This window comes from Nelumbo lutea, chromosome 2, assembly GCF_056320005.1.
Source record: "Nelumbo lutea isolate HS-2025 chromosome 2, American lotus-T2T, whole genome shotgun sequence".
Lineage (NCBI taxonomy): Eukaryota > Viridiplantae > Streptophyta > Magnoliopsida > Proteales > Nelumbonaceae > Nelumbo > Nelumbo lutea.
This window is the reverse complement of record NC_142685.1, coordinates 37,740,227-37,759,964: the sequence shown is the minus strand read 5'-3', so window position 1 is coordinate 37,759,964 and position 19,738 is coordinate 37,740,227. Positions and strand designations below refer to the sequence as shown.

The following is a 19,738-nucleotide window of genomic DNA, read 5'->3' as shown; positions in this document are numbered from 1 at the left end:
GACTCCATGATCTCTCTTTTCTTATTAAAGATATTTCCAAAATGGGTTTTGTTCCAATATTTTATTTTATCACCCAAGTTGTTTCTTTTTTTTTTAATAAATTTCACTGCCTTTGAGCCATTTGTTTCAATCTGCCATGCTTGGTTAACTACTTCCTTGAGGGATGGGTCAAGGCACCACATTGCTTCGAATCTAAAGGGTTTCGGCCCACAAAAGAACCAAAGGGGTATGGTCAGAACTCAAAAAAGGCAAATTTTTAAGATTACATTTGGGAACCTTTCTCTCCACTCTTCATTTACTAAGGCCCAATCTAGGCATTCTCGTGTATTCTTATTTCTCCAAGTAAAATGATTACCCTTCATCTCAAGATCCATTAACCCACAATCACTAATAAAGCCATTGAAATCCCTTATATGTCTAAGGGGAGCCTCCCTTCCCCCTTTTTTGTCTTCTCTTGACCGAAAATTGTTGAAGTCACCTAGGACGAGCCAAGGTCCCCTAGTAATATTTGCAATTTCTCTAACCCAATTCCATACCACTTTTGATTAGTTTTACAAGGAGGCGCATAAATGAAGGTACAAAACCAACTATCATTTGAGCTCTTTTCTTTGATGCAAACATGAACTAATCTTTCATTAGAATAGAAAATTTGAAGGTTATAGAAGTTTTTTCTCCAATAAATCCACAACCCCCTAAAAAACCAACTGAATCAACAATAAAATGATTTTCAAAATTAAGAGGTTCAACAATCTTCTTTGCTCTTTCAGGCATAACTCTACTTTCCATAAGAAAGCAAATTCCTAAATTATAAGGCCTATTAAGATCCAAAATCTGACGCTGGAGGCAAGCCCTGCCCATGCCCCTCAAATTCTAGCTAAGAATCTGCATGGTTAACCATTTCAAAACTTGGACCCATGTTGTACCCTTCAATCTTGGCGATTCCAACATTAATCTCATTAATGTTCATTGAGTCTTCCACGTTCTGTTTGTTCTCCTCTGTCATCTCTTCATCTTCACTTTCGTCATCCTCTTTATTTCCTTCCTCGTTCTCTCCATCCTCTTTAACAAGGAAAGACTCAACCTCATGATTCGCTTCAAAACTCTATAGACCAAAGAAGTTAGTATCTTCTGGATCATTATGCACAAACATACCTTGGAAATTACTGTAGGTATTCCAGTTATTTTGTTTTCGATCCAGAAATTTGTTTTTCTGAATGCACTTTGTCTACACCATATGGATTGGTAGGCTTTTGGATGGCGCAATCATTGCATGGCTGGCATTGATAAATCTTGTTTTGGGAGCCTCTTTAGCCAACCCAACTCTTACCAATTTGGCTTGAGTCCACTAATCTTTCCTTGTGTTCCATGTTTGTTCCTTTCTTCTAGCCAAAAACCTCCTATTTAGCTGCCTTGTTTCTTCGTTCAATTTCAAGAAATTTGTCTTCCTTTTATTTTGAACCAATGTCCACCCGTCATCATGTTTATTACCCTTGATTTTTGAGCACTCAAAATACTTTTGACCTCTCCATCCACAATTGATGCAAAGGTCAAAAAAAATTTCATAGAAAACTTTCAAACGGCTCTTGGTCTCCCCCCATTGGGTAATGGGAATCCTAAGTATGAAAGGTGCATTTAGATCAACTCAGACGTAGACTCTCGGTACATAGTTTTTTTTTTTCATTTTTTCTGTGTCATCATCAAGTTTCACTACCAGACCTACCTCTTTCATAATAATTTCAAGGTCCTCCTTATTCCAACACTCCAGAGGTAACCCCAGAAGTCTAAACCATATATTTGTTGTTTCTACCTTTGCCTTGAATGGGTTAAACCCCGACTTCCAAGGGACAAGGACCAAGTATTTACCTTTTATCAGCCAGGACCCCTCCTTGATCACTTTCTTGTAATTTTCTTGTAAAGAGAAGGAAATTAAGAAAAAATCATTACCTAGTTTCCAAATATTTGTCTTTAACTCCAGCTTCCATTCCTTGGATTTCTCTGTGATCACATTAAGGGGTTCTTCCTTCCCCAATATTTTTGCAAACAGGCTATTCAACAACCTATCATCAATTTTGGAGTTTGCCTTCAATTCATCTAGATTTACAGCACGGGCAATGTTTAAGTATTGTCTGTCAGTACTTCCTCTCGCCTATCAATATAGAAGTATAGATTGAACTCCAGTTCCCAAAAGCCATTTGAGTCATTGAGTAGCAATTTGTACTTCTATATTTGAGAACTTCCATTTGGGTTGGCCGCCCCTTTAAGTTCTCATTGCTTAAACAATGATCACCCTCTCTTTGATGCATGCATGTATCATTAATTCTTTTACCCTTGCGCGCATGCACGTAACTGAGAGGAGCTTCTCGATAGTTGGTTTTCCTAATTTTTTGGTAAGAGTTAACATGTTGGTTTCCCATGTCAAGGTCCCTTTGATTCTTTTCGAACTTAATATCTCCAGTTCTTTGAACTGGTTTTCCCCCACTATCATTTATTGAACATTCTGAGCAAGTCTCCCCACTTCGAGAAAGAGAAGACAAAGAGACATTACTAGAGCTGGGGTATTTGTATTCAATTTCCTTCATGCCAAGATCTTGAGCATCGGGTTCAGTCTCAACGCATATTGGGACATGCAAATAGATATTATTTGATATACCCATCACCCTTACCCTTGCATGGGAAAATATGGTTTTCTTTGAATCGGCGTTCAAGTCTGGTTTTTTTTTCTTTTTCTAATTGGGGACAATTACTCACTTGGAGAGCCAAAACTGAAGGGTTGGGAGATCCATTATATGGATGGCCGAACCATGCATGGTGGTTGGGCGAAATTTCAAACATTTTCTTTTTCCCATTCAGGAATCATATTCCTTGTTTTAGAAAAACTACATTTTTCAATGTTCATTCTTGAAACAAACTGAACCAGATCTGTAACCAAAAATAATGTAGGATTATACCTGATATGGAATCCACAAACGTAACTCCCAACGTAGGTGTTCACGCCCAAAGAGGTCACCAAATCCCACTTCCACTGAAGATGACACAGCTTAGGATGAAGCAGGATTAGCAAAGCAACTCTTCAACAAGAATTACAATCCTTCAACAAGGATCACGCAAGGGATACGAGCACAACTTCATATCTGATTTTTCTAGCAAATATCAGAATAAAAAATTATTCTTAATCAATCCAAGAATATGGAGATCGAACTGGGTAGGGCGACAAGAACAGAGAGAAGAACTAAATTCAGCAAAAGCCTCTAACAGAAGGAATTCGCCCTTTATTTGTAATCTTTATGGATCAACTTCCTAATCCTACTAGGAAAAGGTTCTTTGATCCAAATCTTTATTTGGATATGAACTCTTAAGTGGATAAGACTTATCTTATCCTCTTGCTAATCCATATCTAAATCTAATCTCAAATTCGCCCATATTTAATTAATTAGATTAGCCTAAGTCGAATTGGGCTTTAGGCCCATTAAGTTATCAGGTTCACTTCCCTTTTAATTTGCTGGCTAGCTTGGCTCTCTTTGTATGGCGTGGGACTCTAACATTGATATCCACAAAAACCATATGGGTTCAGCATAGTCTTTGTTACAAGGCCTGGCCGAATTCACTGTTGTATACAGTGAACCCCTGAGCCCATCAGTATGGGCTCTTACCAGGCTCAACATTTACACTAAATGGTCCTTGAGTCCAACCACCTTATGAAGGCCCAAGGACCATGGACTTAAGTGAGATTAACCCATCAGGTAAAAACCATAAATGGTCTTACACTTAACCTCTCAGCCCATAATGATCAAACACTACCTAACAAGAGAATACATCTCCCTCAACTGCAAGGTACAGTGTTGCACTCTCGACTCAGGATGGATCCCGGGAATTAAAACATTTTGCAAACGTTTTCATAAAACATAGTATATGTATATCTATATATAAATATATTTTGCAAAACAAAACTCAAACACGTTTGAAATCAACTACCGACAAGAGAGGACATCTCCCTCAACTACAAGGTACAGTGTTGCACTCTCGACTCAGGATGGATCTCGGGAATTAAAACCTTTTGCAAACTTTTTCATAAAACATAATATATGTATATCTATATATAAATATATTTTGCAAAACAAAACTCAAACACGTTTGAAATCAACTACCGACAATTTAGGTTTTCATCAGAAAGTGTTATTCCCAATCGTTCACTTTGTTCAACAAATGGGCTAATTTTGTCACTATGATCACCCACTCAGGTGAATTTTTAGACTGCCCCAACATACCTAGGTTTTGACCCCCGCTAAAAATCTCACTGATTAGCATATCAAAGACAACACAATCCAACACCTAGTGTAGTACCATAATCAAGTCTAAGGGTTAGGTGTAACTTTCCAGTTTTGCCCATCTGTCTCCAAAGTCCAAGACATAACTGGAAAATGGTCTAGTTCAGAGTTTCAATCAAACACACACTACATGTGTTCCAGGTCTCACCCTAGCAGTTGAAACAAGCCAACTTATTGCCAAGCAACCCATTGCTCTTAAGCCCATACAAGCATGTGCCTACCACTGGGTGGGGGGGTCAAGACTCACCCTTTCATAAGAAAGGACATTCGGCAAGCTTTCATTACTACCCACTTCATTAGGATGATCCCTTCATATTATTTGAACAACCATTTTAAGCTTTATGTTAATCCTTTCACGCCATGGTGAAAAACTGTGGTTGTTCTTAATCTGGTCCCATAACAGTATTTGTCCATTCTTTACACTCAAAAAATTGAGTCCGAACTAAGCAACTCCCTCAGTTAAAAACCTCAGCATCTTTCATTGAATGGACTTTGCCAATAGGACATTTTTTACCATATTGTCGTTTCCCATCTCACAAACATGGGGGAAATTAGACAAGGAAGAGTTTCCCTTGAACTGAAAGCAAATGCTACCTGCATTGTTCAGTCTGGGATCACAATGTCGCTTTTGTGATTCCTTGTCAGTTTCATACCCATTTTTTCACAAGTATCATTTAACTATTTAAGGAAAGCTCTTCTTAGATCTCTGTAATTTGCACTTGTCTGATCTAGATGGCTTTCCATCATCTTGGTTTCACAGGACTTGGTATCCTGGTTGTGAAGAGGGAATTCACCATTCTTTTTTATGGGTTTAGCCCTAGACTCCTTAGACTAGAAAGCATTGCATTGATCCTTGATGCATTTTTGGATATGCAATTTGTGTTTCCTTTTGTTACCTTTAATTCCCATGATACAACCTGCATAAAGAATTGTGAGAAAACACTTGACATGAAACCGATAAAAAACTGAAAGGAGAAGACAGCAAGAGGAGAAGGGCGACAATCTAAAACTAAAGCAAGATTCAAAACAAACTACTAAAGCCTGCAGCAGAGAAAATTACTAAGAGAAAACCAGAAAACAACCGGCTAAAAACTGCAACAAAGAAACTACTAAGAGAAAACCAGAGAACGAAACAAAGGAAACCGAAACAGGTTCAGAGCTACTTCCCCTTTTTTTTCCTCCTTCATTCTGCGTACATGAGTTATTCGTGGACAAAAATGGTGAACAAAACCACACCATTGTACATTGTTATTCAAAATCTTACACTGAAGTTACACTTCCACCACCACCACCACCCTAAAATAAAAGGAAAAGAGAGATAGACCTTAGAATGTGGTTACAGGGTCCATCTAATTAGTTCTTGATACCTAGTTTTTTCCATTAACTGTATAATAGGTCTTGCCCAAGCACTGTAATGTGGAATTCTCATACTGGCAACAGGCTGCTTTTTAAGTATTTATCTAAGGACAAGTTGACCATCAAGGAAGGCGATGTAGATGACAACTGAATTTTACGTTCCCTGAACAATGAGGCAGTTAGCCACTCACTTATTGATGGTCATTATCCCGATGTTTAGACCCACGTTTTGTGATTGTTGGGCATAACTTGCTTATTTTCTTCTGCAATCTTGGGATTGCTCCAAAATTGGAAAACAAAGAAGTTCAGAAAGTGAGGAAAATGACCTTAGAAACAATTCCCTTTGCAATCCTTTGTAACGTTCGGAACAATCTTTAACGTAAAATAAAACCAAAGAGTACTTGGTTATGAGTAAACCTAGGAGTGCCCATCTCCTGGATTTCTATCCAGAAAGATTTCAGGGAAGTTCACCTCTCCATCTTCAAGCTCTCATAGCATTTTTTCTGCACAGAATCAACTGTTGATGATGTTGTATAGCTTCCATTGTGACTACAGAGACCCACTTTCATACAATCTTACTTTTCTGAATTCAGTATACCACATTGCTTTGACTTCTCAAAAAAAAAAAAAAAAACTTTTAACAACATGAAAGGATGAAAATTTTGTGTGAAACTGTTCCACTATAACTATTGCGTTCACAACAACATGAAGGGAGAAGCCAAATCAGAACAAAAGAAAATTGTTGTAATATCCAAACCTCTTTGAAAATTACACAAAAAGGGAGCAGTTATGTTAAGATAAAACAAACCTGCAATCATGGCGAAGGTTGCGAACTAAAAGACTAGTAGGAAGGTCTCTACCACGACCACTATAGCGACCCCTAGGGCTACGGCTCTGACCTCTCCTTCCATAACCCCTTGGTGGCAATGGACTGTAACTATAGCTTCTACCCCTCATTGGCAATTCTATAGAAGAATCCAATCTGCATTAACACAAAGAAAGCTTAGGTCAAACCAAAAGACCATTTTGTATTGTTCTTTTGATATTAATAGCCCATAATTAGTTTAGGACAAAGTTTTAAAAGGCTAAGACAGAGATGAGGAAGCTAGGCCTAAAAAGGCAAGTACAAACCTCCAGACTAAGAAAACACAAGACTCAAAAGTTTTTTGAAAAAAAAAATAGCAGATAAAATTCATAAATAATAAAATAATATTGATGAGAAGCGCTGAAGTGTTAAAAAATAACCTAATATTAAAATGCTATTGTTTCATCTCTATGATCCTTATTGTCTTTTTTTATTGGAAAGTGGAAACGGTAACTTCATTAATACAACTTAAGAATAACTTTCCCGATTTAAGTACAGTTGTCAACCCCTAAACAGGTGTTGAGCTCCTAGTAATCGTTATTAAAAACTGCCCAGAACATTCTCTCCCTTATAGTCCCTCATAGCCCCTAGTTAATGTACACTTCAAGAACAATTTGACTCTCAGAAAATGACCATGTGGATCGTTTCATACAAGAAAGAACAGTATTGATCTAATAGTCTAAACAGTGAATCAGCTCTTTAAAAGCTCTAATCGAAACTAAAAACTTTTTTAAAAAGTAACAGGGAAGAGAAAGCTTGTTATACGAACAAAACAAAATAACAATGGAAGAACACTGCCAGCCCCCATCTTGTTCACTGTAACAGAATTAAATAATTAGGCAAAAAAAATCGAGCAGATATCAAGATTAAAGAGTGTTGCGAAGAAGACCCTAATTTAGAAAAAAATCCATGAATCTCTTCATGAACAACAAGCTTCTATAGCAATAACCAAATCATATACAGCAATCTAAAGAATCAAGCAATGAAAACATCTATTAATTCATGGTTTAACGCTGATCAAATCGATAACTAACTCGAAATAAAATCAAAAACAAAGAAAGAGAGATTGAAGAAGAGGTCAGTTTAGCAAGAAATACCTCAAATAAACGAATCTTCCTTATGGAACGCCTTCTCTATTCGTTCTCTGGTCAGCAGAGTGCTCTTTTCCCCTTCTCGAGCGCGATCCTTCAATTCGAGAAGATTCCTAAACCCACAAAAGTGAATGCTTTCGATAGTGGATAGAGCAGTTTGCACGCTTGGGAGTTAGGGCTGCAACTTAGGCCGAAGCCGGCCCGACCCAATCCGAGCTCTCGGGTTGGGCCCAAAATCAAAATACTGTACGCCCCATACCCGAGTCTCACCGAAATCACACTTTCTTTTAATCATTTAGGCGCGTTCTACAAAATTGAATGTTTTTGTTTTCATTTGTTTTTGGAATTGTCACATTAAAAAAATAAAAATAAAAATATGTTTTTGAATTCTGATTTTGTTTTAAAAAATGAAAAATGAGTTGGTTTTGTTTCAAGAAAACAATATCAATAAAATATCGGTTTTCAAACAAAAACAATTTTTTAGTATATAAATCATATGATCCGTAGAACATGGAGTTGAATAATTAGATGGAAACATGTTTTTGAAACAAGGTTCAAGAAAATGTTTTCGGTTCTAGTTTTGAAACAGAAAACAAATACACAACCCATAACATGTTTTTGTGTTTTTGTGTTGAGAAACAATATGTTTTCAAACATATTGTTTCGATTTGTTTTTAGAACGGGCAACAAGAAAAATAATTCATGTTGTAAAACACACCTTCTGTATTTCCATCTAAATATGGCAACATGACCATATAAGCAAAGTGGAAAATGTTTAAGCAAATGAGCCCATGCTTTCTTATTTTGAAACCACTCCTAAAAGTTCATAACAAGCTTGTGGAAAGAAATAAGGTCTGATTTTTAGATTTATTAAAAAGATGTTTGGCTTCAATAGAATGAAGAAGAGAGAACAATGACACTTCATGTTTTTCGTTAGCAATGGTGTGTCTTCCTTCTTCAAATAAACAATCAATTTCATTGAAGAGAGTTGTTGACCACATTTTACTATGAAGAAGAATGACATTTCTATTTTTGTTTTTTTCGTAATTGTCATTTTTCACTTCTATCTAATAGAATGTTGATTAAGTAAATTAGGCTCAAATTGGAAAGGGTACAAAACAAAAACTTATATATTGTATTGCAAACGTTATGTTTGCAATTACACATATTTGTATTTATACTATTTTCAAACCTTAGTTGCAAATTATAGAGATGTTTTAGTAAAATTCAAACTATAGAGTAGATTTTAATAAATCCAAGAAACTACAAGAGGTGATTGACCTTTTTCCCTTTTAGAGAATGAAGTTTCTAATAATTGCAAAACCTTCCCCTACTTTTTACTAATAACAATCAGCTCCCTGTAGTTTATGACACTATTGCAAGTACACTCATTTTATTAGAATCCATTAATTGTAGGGATAAAATAACCATAATACTCTCCATCTATATTATTAAAACCACTATGGGTTCAATATAGATTTTTGGCTTTCACAACTCCCAAATTTTGTGAAAAGGCCAATTTCAACTCTAAAAAATATAAAAGACCATTTTTAGCCCATACTTTGATGAAAAGGCCATTTCTAGGCAAAAACAAACGACATTTGAAACAACCACCACAGATCCATTAGAAATTGAATAAAATAATAAAAACATACTTATGTGGCACTACTTAAAGTTTGAAAAGGCCACTTTAAACCCTAAAATTAATTAATTAAATTACTTCAAGGTCTATGATGATATAAGATTAATTAAGTAAACTAAATACATTACACTAATTAAGATAATAAAGCAAATTAAGCAATTAAGTGAGTAAATTAAATTAATTAATGAAATGGAATTAGTTAATTAATTAAATAACGATAATTGGTCTAAATAAAGTAAACTAAGCCAATTAAGCAAGGTTTTTAAAACCAACCCAAAATGGCATTAACATTGTAGTGGTTAAGGATGACAATGGGGTGGGTTCGGAGAGGGTTTTACCCACCTCCCTAAACCTCTTAATCCATACCCGCCCCAAAACCCCATAGCAGGTTGGGTTTTGAGAATTCAAACCCTCCCTGTATATGAAAATGCAAAACCCTCCCCAACCCTACCCTCCCTACATTCAAGGGTAAGGGTGGGTTGAATTTAGAACCTTCATCTAATTTCCTATTATTTATTGTCATATATAAGTAATGAATAAGTAAAATAACACAAATAAACAACAAAATTTCCTATTATTTGATTAAGGCATGTAAGAAACACATAAACTATCAATTATCCTTCATGTAACATTTAAAATATTATTAAATTTAAAACATAGTACATAAAGTTTATATGCTTTCCAACAATACGTCAGTCGGGTTTAGTCTAATACCGTATCCTACTCATACCCATACGGGTTGTAAAATCCCAAAACCCATTCCTCAAGCAAAAAAAAAAAAAACCCACCCTATCGAGGAAGGTTGGGGCAGGTACCCAACGAGTAGGGTAGAAATTGCCATCCCCAGTAGTGGTTCAACCAACCATCTAGGTCAATGGTTTGTTAACCAAGTCTTTCTTTCTTTGAAATTTTTTTGTCCAAGTATAAAATTGAACTATACAATTGACTGGTTCTTGGATTAAATGGTTCAACTGTCTAGGTCAAATGGAACTAGACAATTCGCTTAATGCATGGTTTTAACATCATCATTGACCCACGCAATCGAATCGTTTTACCCACAAACTAGTCATTTGTCTAGTTCCATTTTATACTTGGCTTTTTTTTTTTCAAAAAAAGAAAAAAAAACACTGACTTGGTCAACAAACTATTGACCTACATGGTTGAACCGCTAAATTCTTTGGGGCATTTTTTTATATTAATTATATTTTATTTTTTATTGTTCAAAATGTCATGGATTGATCTGTTCAAATCAGATGATCAAACCGTTAACCCATAAACCAATGACCAAAGTGATTCCATTTCGGGGTCAATTTTAAAAACATTACTTAATTGGATTAATTTACTCATTTAGATTGATTAGTTTGGTTTATTTAATTCAATTAATTAACTTTGTTTCCATAGTTTATTTAATTGCTTAATTTACTTAATTATCTTAATTAGTGTAACATATTTAATTTACTTAATGAATTTTATACCATCATAGACCCTAAAGTAAATAATTAACTTTAGGGTCTAAAACGGCCTTTTCTAACTTTAGCAATATCATATAAGCATGTTTTTATTATTTTATTCACTGCCTAATGGATCCATCAACATCCTTTCAAATGTCATTTTTTTTTTCTTACAAATGGCCTCTTTGTCAAAATGGTTTTTTTATATTTTTAGGGTGAAAATTAGCCATTTTTTCACAAAGTTCAGGAGCTTTCAAAACCAAAAATCTGGTTCAATATTTATGGGCTCACCCATTCGAAAACACATTTGGTGACAGAGAAAACTATTGGCTCCAATTAACACCACAAGTTATTTTATTCCTGCATGATATCTTTGCTTACATCCCTCAAAAGAAATTTTTTTTTTGAATGATTTTTCTTGAGGCATGGTAGGGTCTTCATCGAGAACAATGGACGTGTGATAGAGGGGAGGAGCAATGATGGTAGAGATAGAACTGTCAAAGCAATGAATGATATGGCCAGCTTAACTCATTAAAGCTTTTCTTGCATGGGCCAAAGTTATAATGACCAGATTTGATCACTATAAGAAAATTCCCCTAAGACGGCAGTGACAAAACCGTCGATTTATCCTCTTAAACTGCCGGCCTAAACCAATACTAGCGGTTTAATGGATGTCGTCATTGGTTGAATCAGCCTAGCCGATTTATATTGGCTTAGAGGAAAAGGACCGCCACCCTAGGGCACCGGTCCAACCATTCAAAAGTTGGTAATTATATTAATGAAACCGCTAGCTTAGGCAATGACAAAAAATTGACGGTTTTCCGAAGAATTTTTGGCCTATATATTGTAAGCCGACAATCAAAACTGTTGGGACAGATTATGGTAAACAACGGTTTTCTTCTTGATTGTCGTCTTAGTTTAATTAATTATGATTGTTGGCGTATATATATACATAAGTAATATTTTTTAATCTCTATATTATCCTTGTAATGGACAACTGGAAGAAAAACATTGTTCATCTTTTTGGAAGTTAGGATACACAAACAGCAATGACGATAATTCCTTCTATTTTAGATTCTTTCACTAAGCAAGCGGATTTAAAGAGAAATTTTTCATTAAAAAATCTGTTACTGCAAAGTGTGAAATATAAATGGAGAGAAAGGCAATCATGGAAGCATAGGAGAAGAGGAGCGATATCATATTTGAGGCAACGAAAGTGTGGTAGTAGCTATGTTTGATGAAAATGGAGATGCCTGTGTCGGTTCTACTTGCACCAGGTAATTGCAAAGTTGATGAAAGCGTAACTGAAGCGACAAGTGTGGCCACCACCATACATGAATATGCGGTTCGTTTCATCCATTCCTCTCCTTCTTTGAACATTCTACCGTGCATTTCATTGAATAACATCTTAGGAGTTTTACCGTTCTTGTTACATTCTTGTTGGTGGAGAGGTGTGCGAATGGCTTGCACTTCCTGTGATGATGAGATCAAACAACTATATATTAGAAATATACAGGCAGAGTATGAAGAAGTAAGAAGAAATTGCAAGAAGAAAACTCACCATAAACCACATAAGCTCACTCCGCAGTCGAATAGCCGCACCATTGATTTGATTAAGTCAATGAATAGGTGGTAACTCTGCTACAAGATGTAATGTGCTGTTTCCTGTCTTCTTATCAACGTAACTACTTATTATATTCTTTGGCATATCAAAATTGTGGATGAATTGGAATATCTTATCTTGACGGTAGATAATTGCAGCATGAAACAGGGTCATGCCGTCCTTGTTTCTCAGTCGACCTATTCCAGGTTATTTAAATATGCTTATATGCATATTTCATATTAAAACATAACAAAGCTACCCCCATATCATATATATGTTTCTCTTGGTTTTCATGCAATAATCTCATATAAAATATCTAAAATTGTTATTTTATAAAATATATAAGATATTTTAAAAAGTAAATTGCTGAATGTTAACGGAGTTATTGATGTCATCATCTCAATATTTTTAAATGTCAAGATTTCCTTTAGATGAAAATATGTGGTTTCACACTAACCAAAATATCTTGAAAAAGAGGCATCTATGTCTTATTTGCATAGTAGCTTAGAACCTATCCTGACTCTCACCTACCTCAACCCAATCGCTTGAATCCGTATATCCACCACACTCAGTATTTTTTCTCAAGACACAAAAAAATAAAAAATGTACAAGACACAAAAGTTTATAAAAATTAAAAATTTATACTAACAAAAAAGCTAAACTAAAAAAAAGGATATGTTTTCCGGAAATACATTTCAACCAAAAAATCCAGAATTGTAGAAAATAATAAAAGGAAAAATTTGTAGAAAAACAAAGAAAACAATAAAACATTCAAAACTATATATTTCTTTAAAAAGTAGAAAATAAAAAAATTCAACAAACTATATATACTTCTATAGAAGAAAACACAAATTTTATGGCCAATGTAATAGGGAAGTGCAAATTTAAAAATCAATTTACCATTCAAATGATCAAAGTTGGGTATTTTGGTAATTTTGCCCACCTTTGTCTACTAAAAAAATGTGCAATATTATCAAAATATTTAGAGGATAACATTGCTATTAGCATAAAGTAGGCTGCCGAGCCACAACTATCAGAGTGTACAAGGGAGGTTTCAACAATTTACACTTAGGGGGTGTTCTTTTTTTGGATTTTGAGAGGGGGGAAAGTTTGTCAATGGGATTTTGGTTCCTGTTGACCAAGGAATGTTTATTTTTCTAGGTATCGCTTACCTGTGTATGTAATAACCATCTCCTAGTTGGGTAAATAACTTTCTTGGGATGGGGGGAGTTGCCAACACTTGAATGGGGCAAAAATGCCCTTTTTAATGATGGATTTTTATGGCTAAAATGATAATTTCCTTATTTACATGGGAAATAAAAAGAACATGGGCAAATGCACTTACCTAGGTAAGTCTTTATTAGAAATCATTTACCTGGGTAAATAACTTAATGGAAAGCGAACAAGGCTTTAAAGGTGTGCTTGGTTTGAAGGAAAAAGCAAAGAAAAGAAGGGAAAGATAAGGAAACATATACAAGCTTTGTAAAAGAATCCTTACCTTTCCATACTTTTTCCTTCAAACCAAACATAGAAAGAGGGAGAGAATCTGTATTGCTGTTAAATTACCAAGCTAAATGTCTCTTACTTAAAATCAGGTCCTATTGGGTCAGAATTCAGACGTGGTAAGCCCAATCAATGATAAAGTTGGCTATGAATATATAAATACTTATATAGGCTTTGGGTCAGAACTAGCTAGTCCAAGCAATTTACAGCCCTAAAACCTCCTTTACAGTTTTGCACTGTGATTATTTAGGTTGGTTCAATAACTATGGTTTAGCAGGAAACCTAATCACCCAATAAAGACAGTTTGGCAATTAATAACAGGATTTAAATTGATAGGTTCATTGGTTGGACAGGTGGAAAGACATTGAGAATTTATAAGTTGTAACCTCTAAATTCTTTCCTATTTTATTTCTCTGTCTCTGGAGTATTTATCCAGATTTATGTTTCTAATCTAAAAAAGATTTGGGAAATGTTTCAAAAGTATACATTGATGAGTATATTATTGAGCTGTCAACTGTTAAATTGGAATATGAAAAAACATTGGATTTGGCTTTTGGGTTGGAATTTGGAAACCGAGAGATGAGAATCAAAACTGTCATCTCTCTCTCTCACTCTTCCAACTAATCAAACTTTAATCCCAGTTGTTTTGACCTAAGCTGTACATATGCCCTTGTACCCCATCTCTATTTCTCCGTGGCATTTCTCGTAATTGTAGACAATTTCCGGTGCCTTTTACTCCTCTAAAACTGCCACTTCGAAAATGAATTAGTAGCCTTTTACATTCCACACTCCAAAGCGTAGAATCCACTCCCCATGCTTCAGCTCTCTCACACTTTTCTTTTTTCTCCATTCCTCGTCTGTCCCAACTCCCAACGCTTCTGCTTCACTAAAAAAGAAACAAAAAAGGGCAGTCTTGAACATCACAATCACCTTCTCTCTCTTTCTCTCTCATATGGAGGAGTCTCTAAGGAAGCTGGCTCTCTGGCACACAAAGACGTTCAAGCCCATCATGACCCACGACGAGTTGGAGCCAATCATGACCACCCTCGGCTTCATTGGTCTTCCCTTATCACCACCACCGGCGGCCAACACAGGCGGCGTAGCCTGGAAAGAGTACGTATATTCCGCTTCCGGGTACCGGAATCCATCACCGACGGAGCCGCTGCCCCGGCCGAAGCTGCCTTATCCGAGAATCGACGGCCTGCATACCTACACGTATCGTGCCTTCATCGATGCCGTCACCTTTTACAAAGGAAACTGTGATATTGGAAGCGATATCTCTGATATCTTCCATATTAGGTCCGTATTTTGCTCTCCCTCTGTGAGTCTTTTTATTTTGTACAGCCTCTGTGAGTGACAGTCTTCTCTCCACAATTTTTTATTTATTTTATTTCTTTTCCTTACGTGGGTATTATTTGGTTTTTTTAAATGAAAATTGAAGTTTTATATGACCATTCGCTGGGACTGGGCCATCTCCACACCCAGGTCCCAGGAAAGCTTATTAGTTATTAATTTGGCATTTTTAATAGTTTTAAGTTGTTTTGGGTCTTATGCATCAACTGATTTTTATATTTTATTGTATTTTATTTAATTTTATTTGTTAATTCTGTACTTGCAAAATTGGAAGTATAGGATCGGTTTGGAAGGTGTACAAATCAAAATATATAGAGTGCAAAATTTTATATTTTATATGTATTTACACGATACATATTTGTATTTGTATTTGTACTCTTAAACTGAACCATAAGGACAAAAGCATACGTTTGATTATATTTGAACCTGAACTTTCGCAGAAAGGAAGAACCAATCAAAGGTGGGCCCCGTTGAGAGATGGGGCTAAGTTGTGGGGCCATAGTATTTTGTGGGCTTTGTAACTGCATCTCCAATGTTTGCTTCTCCTCTCCTCATTGCTTATTTTCTTATTTTCTATACCTTTGAAATTTGGTTTTCGAGGGAAAAGCCTAACTCCCAACGTCATTGATGATTTTTTATGTATCTCAGCCATGTGGCTAAAGGACACGTAGATGGGTGTGGCCTACACAAATTTACCACTTGGCCAGTGTCTAGGAAACAGATACTAGAATACTCTCGTTCTCACTCTCACTAAGTACATAAACAATAAAGTTGAACTTTGGTGATTGAATAAGGATCCCACATTCACCGGTGGATTTGAGTCAAATAGGACATATGACAATAATAGGTGAGGTGTTGGTGTTGAGTAGATTCCAATCTGATGTGTAGAAAAAGTTTCTTATCATATGGGTGGGCCCTGATAGTTGGGTCAGTAATTGGGCCTCAACCAGTCAGTAATTGAACCAACCAGTAGTTGGGTCAGTAAATTGTTCGAAGGACAGTTTCTACTTTCTCAAGAGTATACATTTGCTCCCACAGAATGCGCCCCAAAAACGTTATACATGCAGATTTCAGCGTGCATTGAGAATATTTATCGTATTTATTATTGGGAGATGTTCTTAATACATGATTGGGATGTGCTTTACGACATTTTTGAAAGGCATTCTGTGGGGGCAGATTTGAACTCGTTTCTCAATTAACAATTAACACTCTTTCCAAACTGAGCCTAATATCCAATTTGTTGCATTTCTGTGCTGAGATTGGCACAAACCCTTTTAAGTTTTAACTGGCCAAATAGACTACAAAGTTCCCTCATATGCGGGGTAGTTTTATATCTACCTTACATTCACATTTGACACCGATCCCATGGTTAAATTGTTTCCACGTGGGAGGGCCCATTTTGAAAGGGGACAATGAATATAGTTCGATCTAGTTAAGTCATCTGTCTCCTGCCTTATCCTCTTCTGTCTTCGCCTGTTCCCTACCATGTTCTAAATTCTAACTCAATAAAGACATTAAAGCCGGCTTTGATTCGTCTTTGACTTTTTGTAATGCCCATTTGAAAAGAAATTAGCTGGGTGGGCCCTTAATTTGGGCCCATAGGATTTTTTTGTAATTAACAGGTTTAGCTCATATTTTGTTTCTATGGTCTCTCTCTCTCCATCCGACGGGACATCCGGTATCATGGTCGAACTCGAACCCCTTGATTTTTGTTTCTTTCAGTACATAATTCTAATTGGAGTGACAAGAGAAGTGCTCAAGTGCTAAGGATATTTTATTCGCTTACTCATGCATCTTTAACCATCCATCTGAATCTGAAACGTCATTTATGTGGAGCTGCAGGATGGGGCCCACCTTAACTGACATAACGTTCCAGATGTATTGTTAAGCACTGGTGCATTGCTCCCTAGAACACGTGCAGCACGTGCTCGGCGTGGCATCCTCAATTATAACTTATAAGTAGGTCCGACCAACGTGCACTGGGCCAATCTTTCAATGGTATAGTTATTGGGCTGTCTTAAAATCAAAATTGGATGACAAAAAACCTGGCCCATAACTCATTTTGCTTTTCTTCATTTACATCATTTTGCTTGTGGTGGCTTCAAGTTCCAGATCTGACTAGGCTCTTTCGTTCCCTTTAGTCTCTGTTTGGGTGCTAAATAGTAAATTTATTCAGACTTGGACCCATTCACTTTTAATTTAATTTTCACATGGATATAAAGCAAGAAGTAAATCTAATATCAACAAATTAATGGTCTAAAATCAGACAACAGAAAGAAAAAAAATCAATTTGGCCTGATCTGAATGTGTTGATCAGGTGAGAAAAGACTGTTCAGATAGACTTTTTACCATATCTTTCTCTTTACCAAGCCTGATCTTTGAGACTGAGCATCCCAGTTTCTGAGTGTTATAACAGTGACTCTGCATTTTTGTTTTCTTTTTTTAAGCCCCATATGATTGTTCTATGGTTGAGATTAAATTAAATTTTAATGCATCTACTTCTCAGGGGAATGCCACTCCATAGAGTTTATGATCGGCCCTTCGATAAGAAGTTTCGTCGATTGGATGAGGATGAAAGCATCTATGTTTTCAGAGAGGGGACTCTGGATCAAGCAACATATTCACTTTACAATAGCAACATGAATAGCAATGGCAGCATCTATAGCAACAACAATGTCATCATCCACAGCAAGGCCAAAAACACTAGCATATTCAATCTAGTTCCATTGAAAGACATCATAGTTTGATCTCTTCACACCCCCTTTCCCCCCCAAAGCAACCCACCAAATTTTTGTAGTTAAACATTGATCAACTTTTTATGATCTCATCATCTGTTGTGACATAGTGCATTGTTCAATGGGACAAAAGTTCTACCAATATGTCAATAATTTGATCACCTTTTTCTGAGATTAATTTCCAAGAGTTGTCAGCTCAAGTGGCTGACCTAAAGCCTCCAAAACAATCCTCTACTTATGGGGTAACTTTTTTCAGCAGAGTAGCTCTTTCCACATGACAAAGTAAAGCAGTTTCTTAGGTTTTACTTAAAGGGGTTCTATTTAGAAAGTGGCCTCTCAAGTGATGGACAACTTTCCTCTAGTGGCTTGGATTCAAGTACATACATGAGAATAGGAGGTGGGGTAGGGATGTTCTGCAGATTCCAATTTAATCTCAGAAAAGTTTCCTCTCAGGTAAGGAGCACCTTCAGCTTAGGTTCAAAATTTGATGCAACAACAGAAGGCATCTAATGGGAACGGATTGCAGAAATAAAATGAAACCATCCTAAAGGGTCCCTATTTGGTTTCCACCTACTACTAATAGGTTGTGCTTAGAAAATCTCTTTTATGATTGCTAGTGTTAATAGAATATGAGCTTAAAATCTAATTTGATCTCTACAAAGCCTTTATATCCCTACTCACTAGGTAAGGTTTTCATAAATTGGCTTAAATGTATCTGAGTTTTTCAAAAAGGCTTAAATATACCTTGTTAGCTAGCCCCCACTGGACTTAAACATATCTTCCACTGGAGAGGTATAAGTCGGGCGGGTTGGGCTGGGTTTATGGTCAATTCAGGCCCGACCCTAAAATTTGGGCTTAAAACCCGAGCCCAGATCAAGTCGAGGTCAAGTCTAATCTTTCCAATCCAAACCTAGCCCGCACTGTAATTTTATGCACTTGGTAGGTAGGGTTGTTCATAAGAAGACCCAACCCGACCAACCCAGTCTGACCCAACCCGAATCGGCTGGGTTTTCTTCAGCACCGGTTGGTTTTGGGTTATAAAAAATCATAAACTGATGATTCGGTTTGATTTCGGTTTTCACACATGAAAACCGAAACCGACCCTGCCCGAACCGACTTAGTAGTTAGTTCCTAGTTAGTAGTTACAATCTACTTAGTTTTTCACTACTGAGTTCATTAGGAAGTATGTTGTAAACATTAAAGATGACCCAAGACCCATCACTCCATCAGTGAATAAAAAAAGAGTACATGAATAAGTGTTTGCCTTAAATTTCAATATTGCATCGCTACTTATCTACAGTAGCAGAGAGCATCCTCTTAGCTTTTGTTGGATCCGGACGACTTTGATAGTTTGATCCATCCATTATATAGTTTCATGCAGATTGAAATCTTACTCCAACAAATAGTACTCTCAAACTCTACTCCCTCCACAAAATTTGGATTCATAGATGGGCCACAAAACATTAAGGAAATGCCGGTTTCCTTTGGGAATGTAGAGCCAAAAATGAATAGCAGGGCCGGTTTCGATTTCAATTTCAGGTAATTTGACCAGATCGAATCAGTTGAAAAAACATCAATAAACCGACCCAACCCAACCCATCAACAGTCCTAGCAATTGGGTTGAACTCATATTAGTCAATAAACCCACTCTAAAAAAAGTTGGCCACTAAACTGGTTCAAATTCTAAAGCTGCATAATAGTTGTCTTCTATGACTATTAAAAGACTTAAACATACCCGATAATTAATCATGGAATAGAGTGGTTAACTCTTGTCTCATAGGATATCTCTATTTATTCGTCCAGACACCCATTCA

At 36.2% G+C, this 19,738-nt stretch overlaps 2 protein-coding genes across 2 annotated transcripts in view; one reads left to right on the top strand and one right to left on the bottom strand.

Annotated features, from left to right (window-relative positions):
• The window catches only part of LOC148869932 (serine/arginine-rich SC35-like splicing factor SCL33), a 31,742-nt gene extending 23,892 nt beyond the window's left edge, over window positions 1-7,850 (bottom strand). Inside the window, exons 1-2 of the mRNA XM_088971154.1 lie at window positions 7,644-7,850; window positions 6,490-6,663 (exon numbers count right to left, since the gene is read on the bottom strand). Coding sequence (XP_088827280.1) covers window positions 6,490-6,638 — 149 coding nt within the window. The 5' untranslated portion in view covers window positions 6,639-6,663; window positions 7,644-7,850. The remainder of the gene's footprint in view (window positions 1-6,489; window positions 6,664-7,643) is intronic.
• Window positions 7,851-14,643: 6,793 nt separating this feature from the next.
• On the top strand, window positions 14,644-18,096 carry LOC148869931 (uncharacterized). Its single transcript, XM_088974140.1, has 2 exons — window positions 14,644-15,135; window positions 17,696-18,096. Exons 1-2 carry the CDS (start codon window positions 14,789-14,791, stop codon window positions 17,934-17,936), a joined length of 588 nt encoding a protein of 195 aa, XP_088830266.1. The 5' UTR covers window positions 14,644-14,788; the 3' UTR covers window positions 17,937-18,096.
• The last annotated feature ends 1,642 nt before the right edge of the window (window positions 18,097-19,738 follow it).

Coding starts and splice junctions, on each gene's coding strand:
- LOC148869931 (XM_088974140.1), top strand. CDS start 14,789: ATGGAGGAGTCTCTAAGGAAGCTGGCTCTCTGGCACACAAAGACGTTC. Junction 15,136..17,695: donor TCTGATATCTTCCATATTAG/GTCCGTATTTTG, acceptor TCTACTTCTCAG/GGGAATGCCACTCCATAGAG.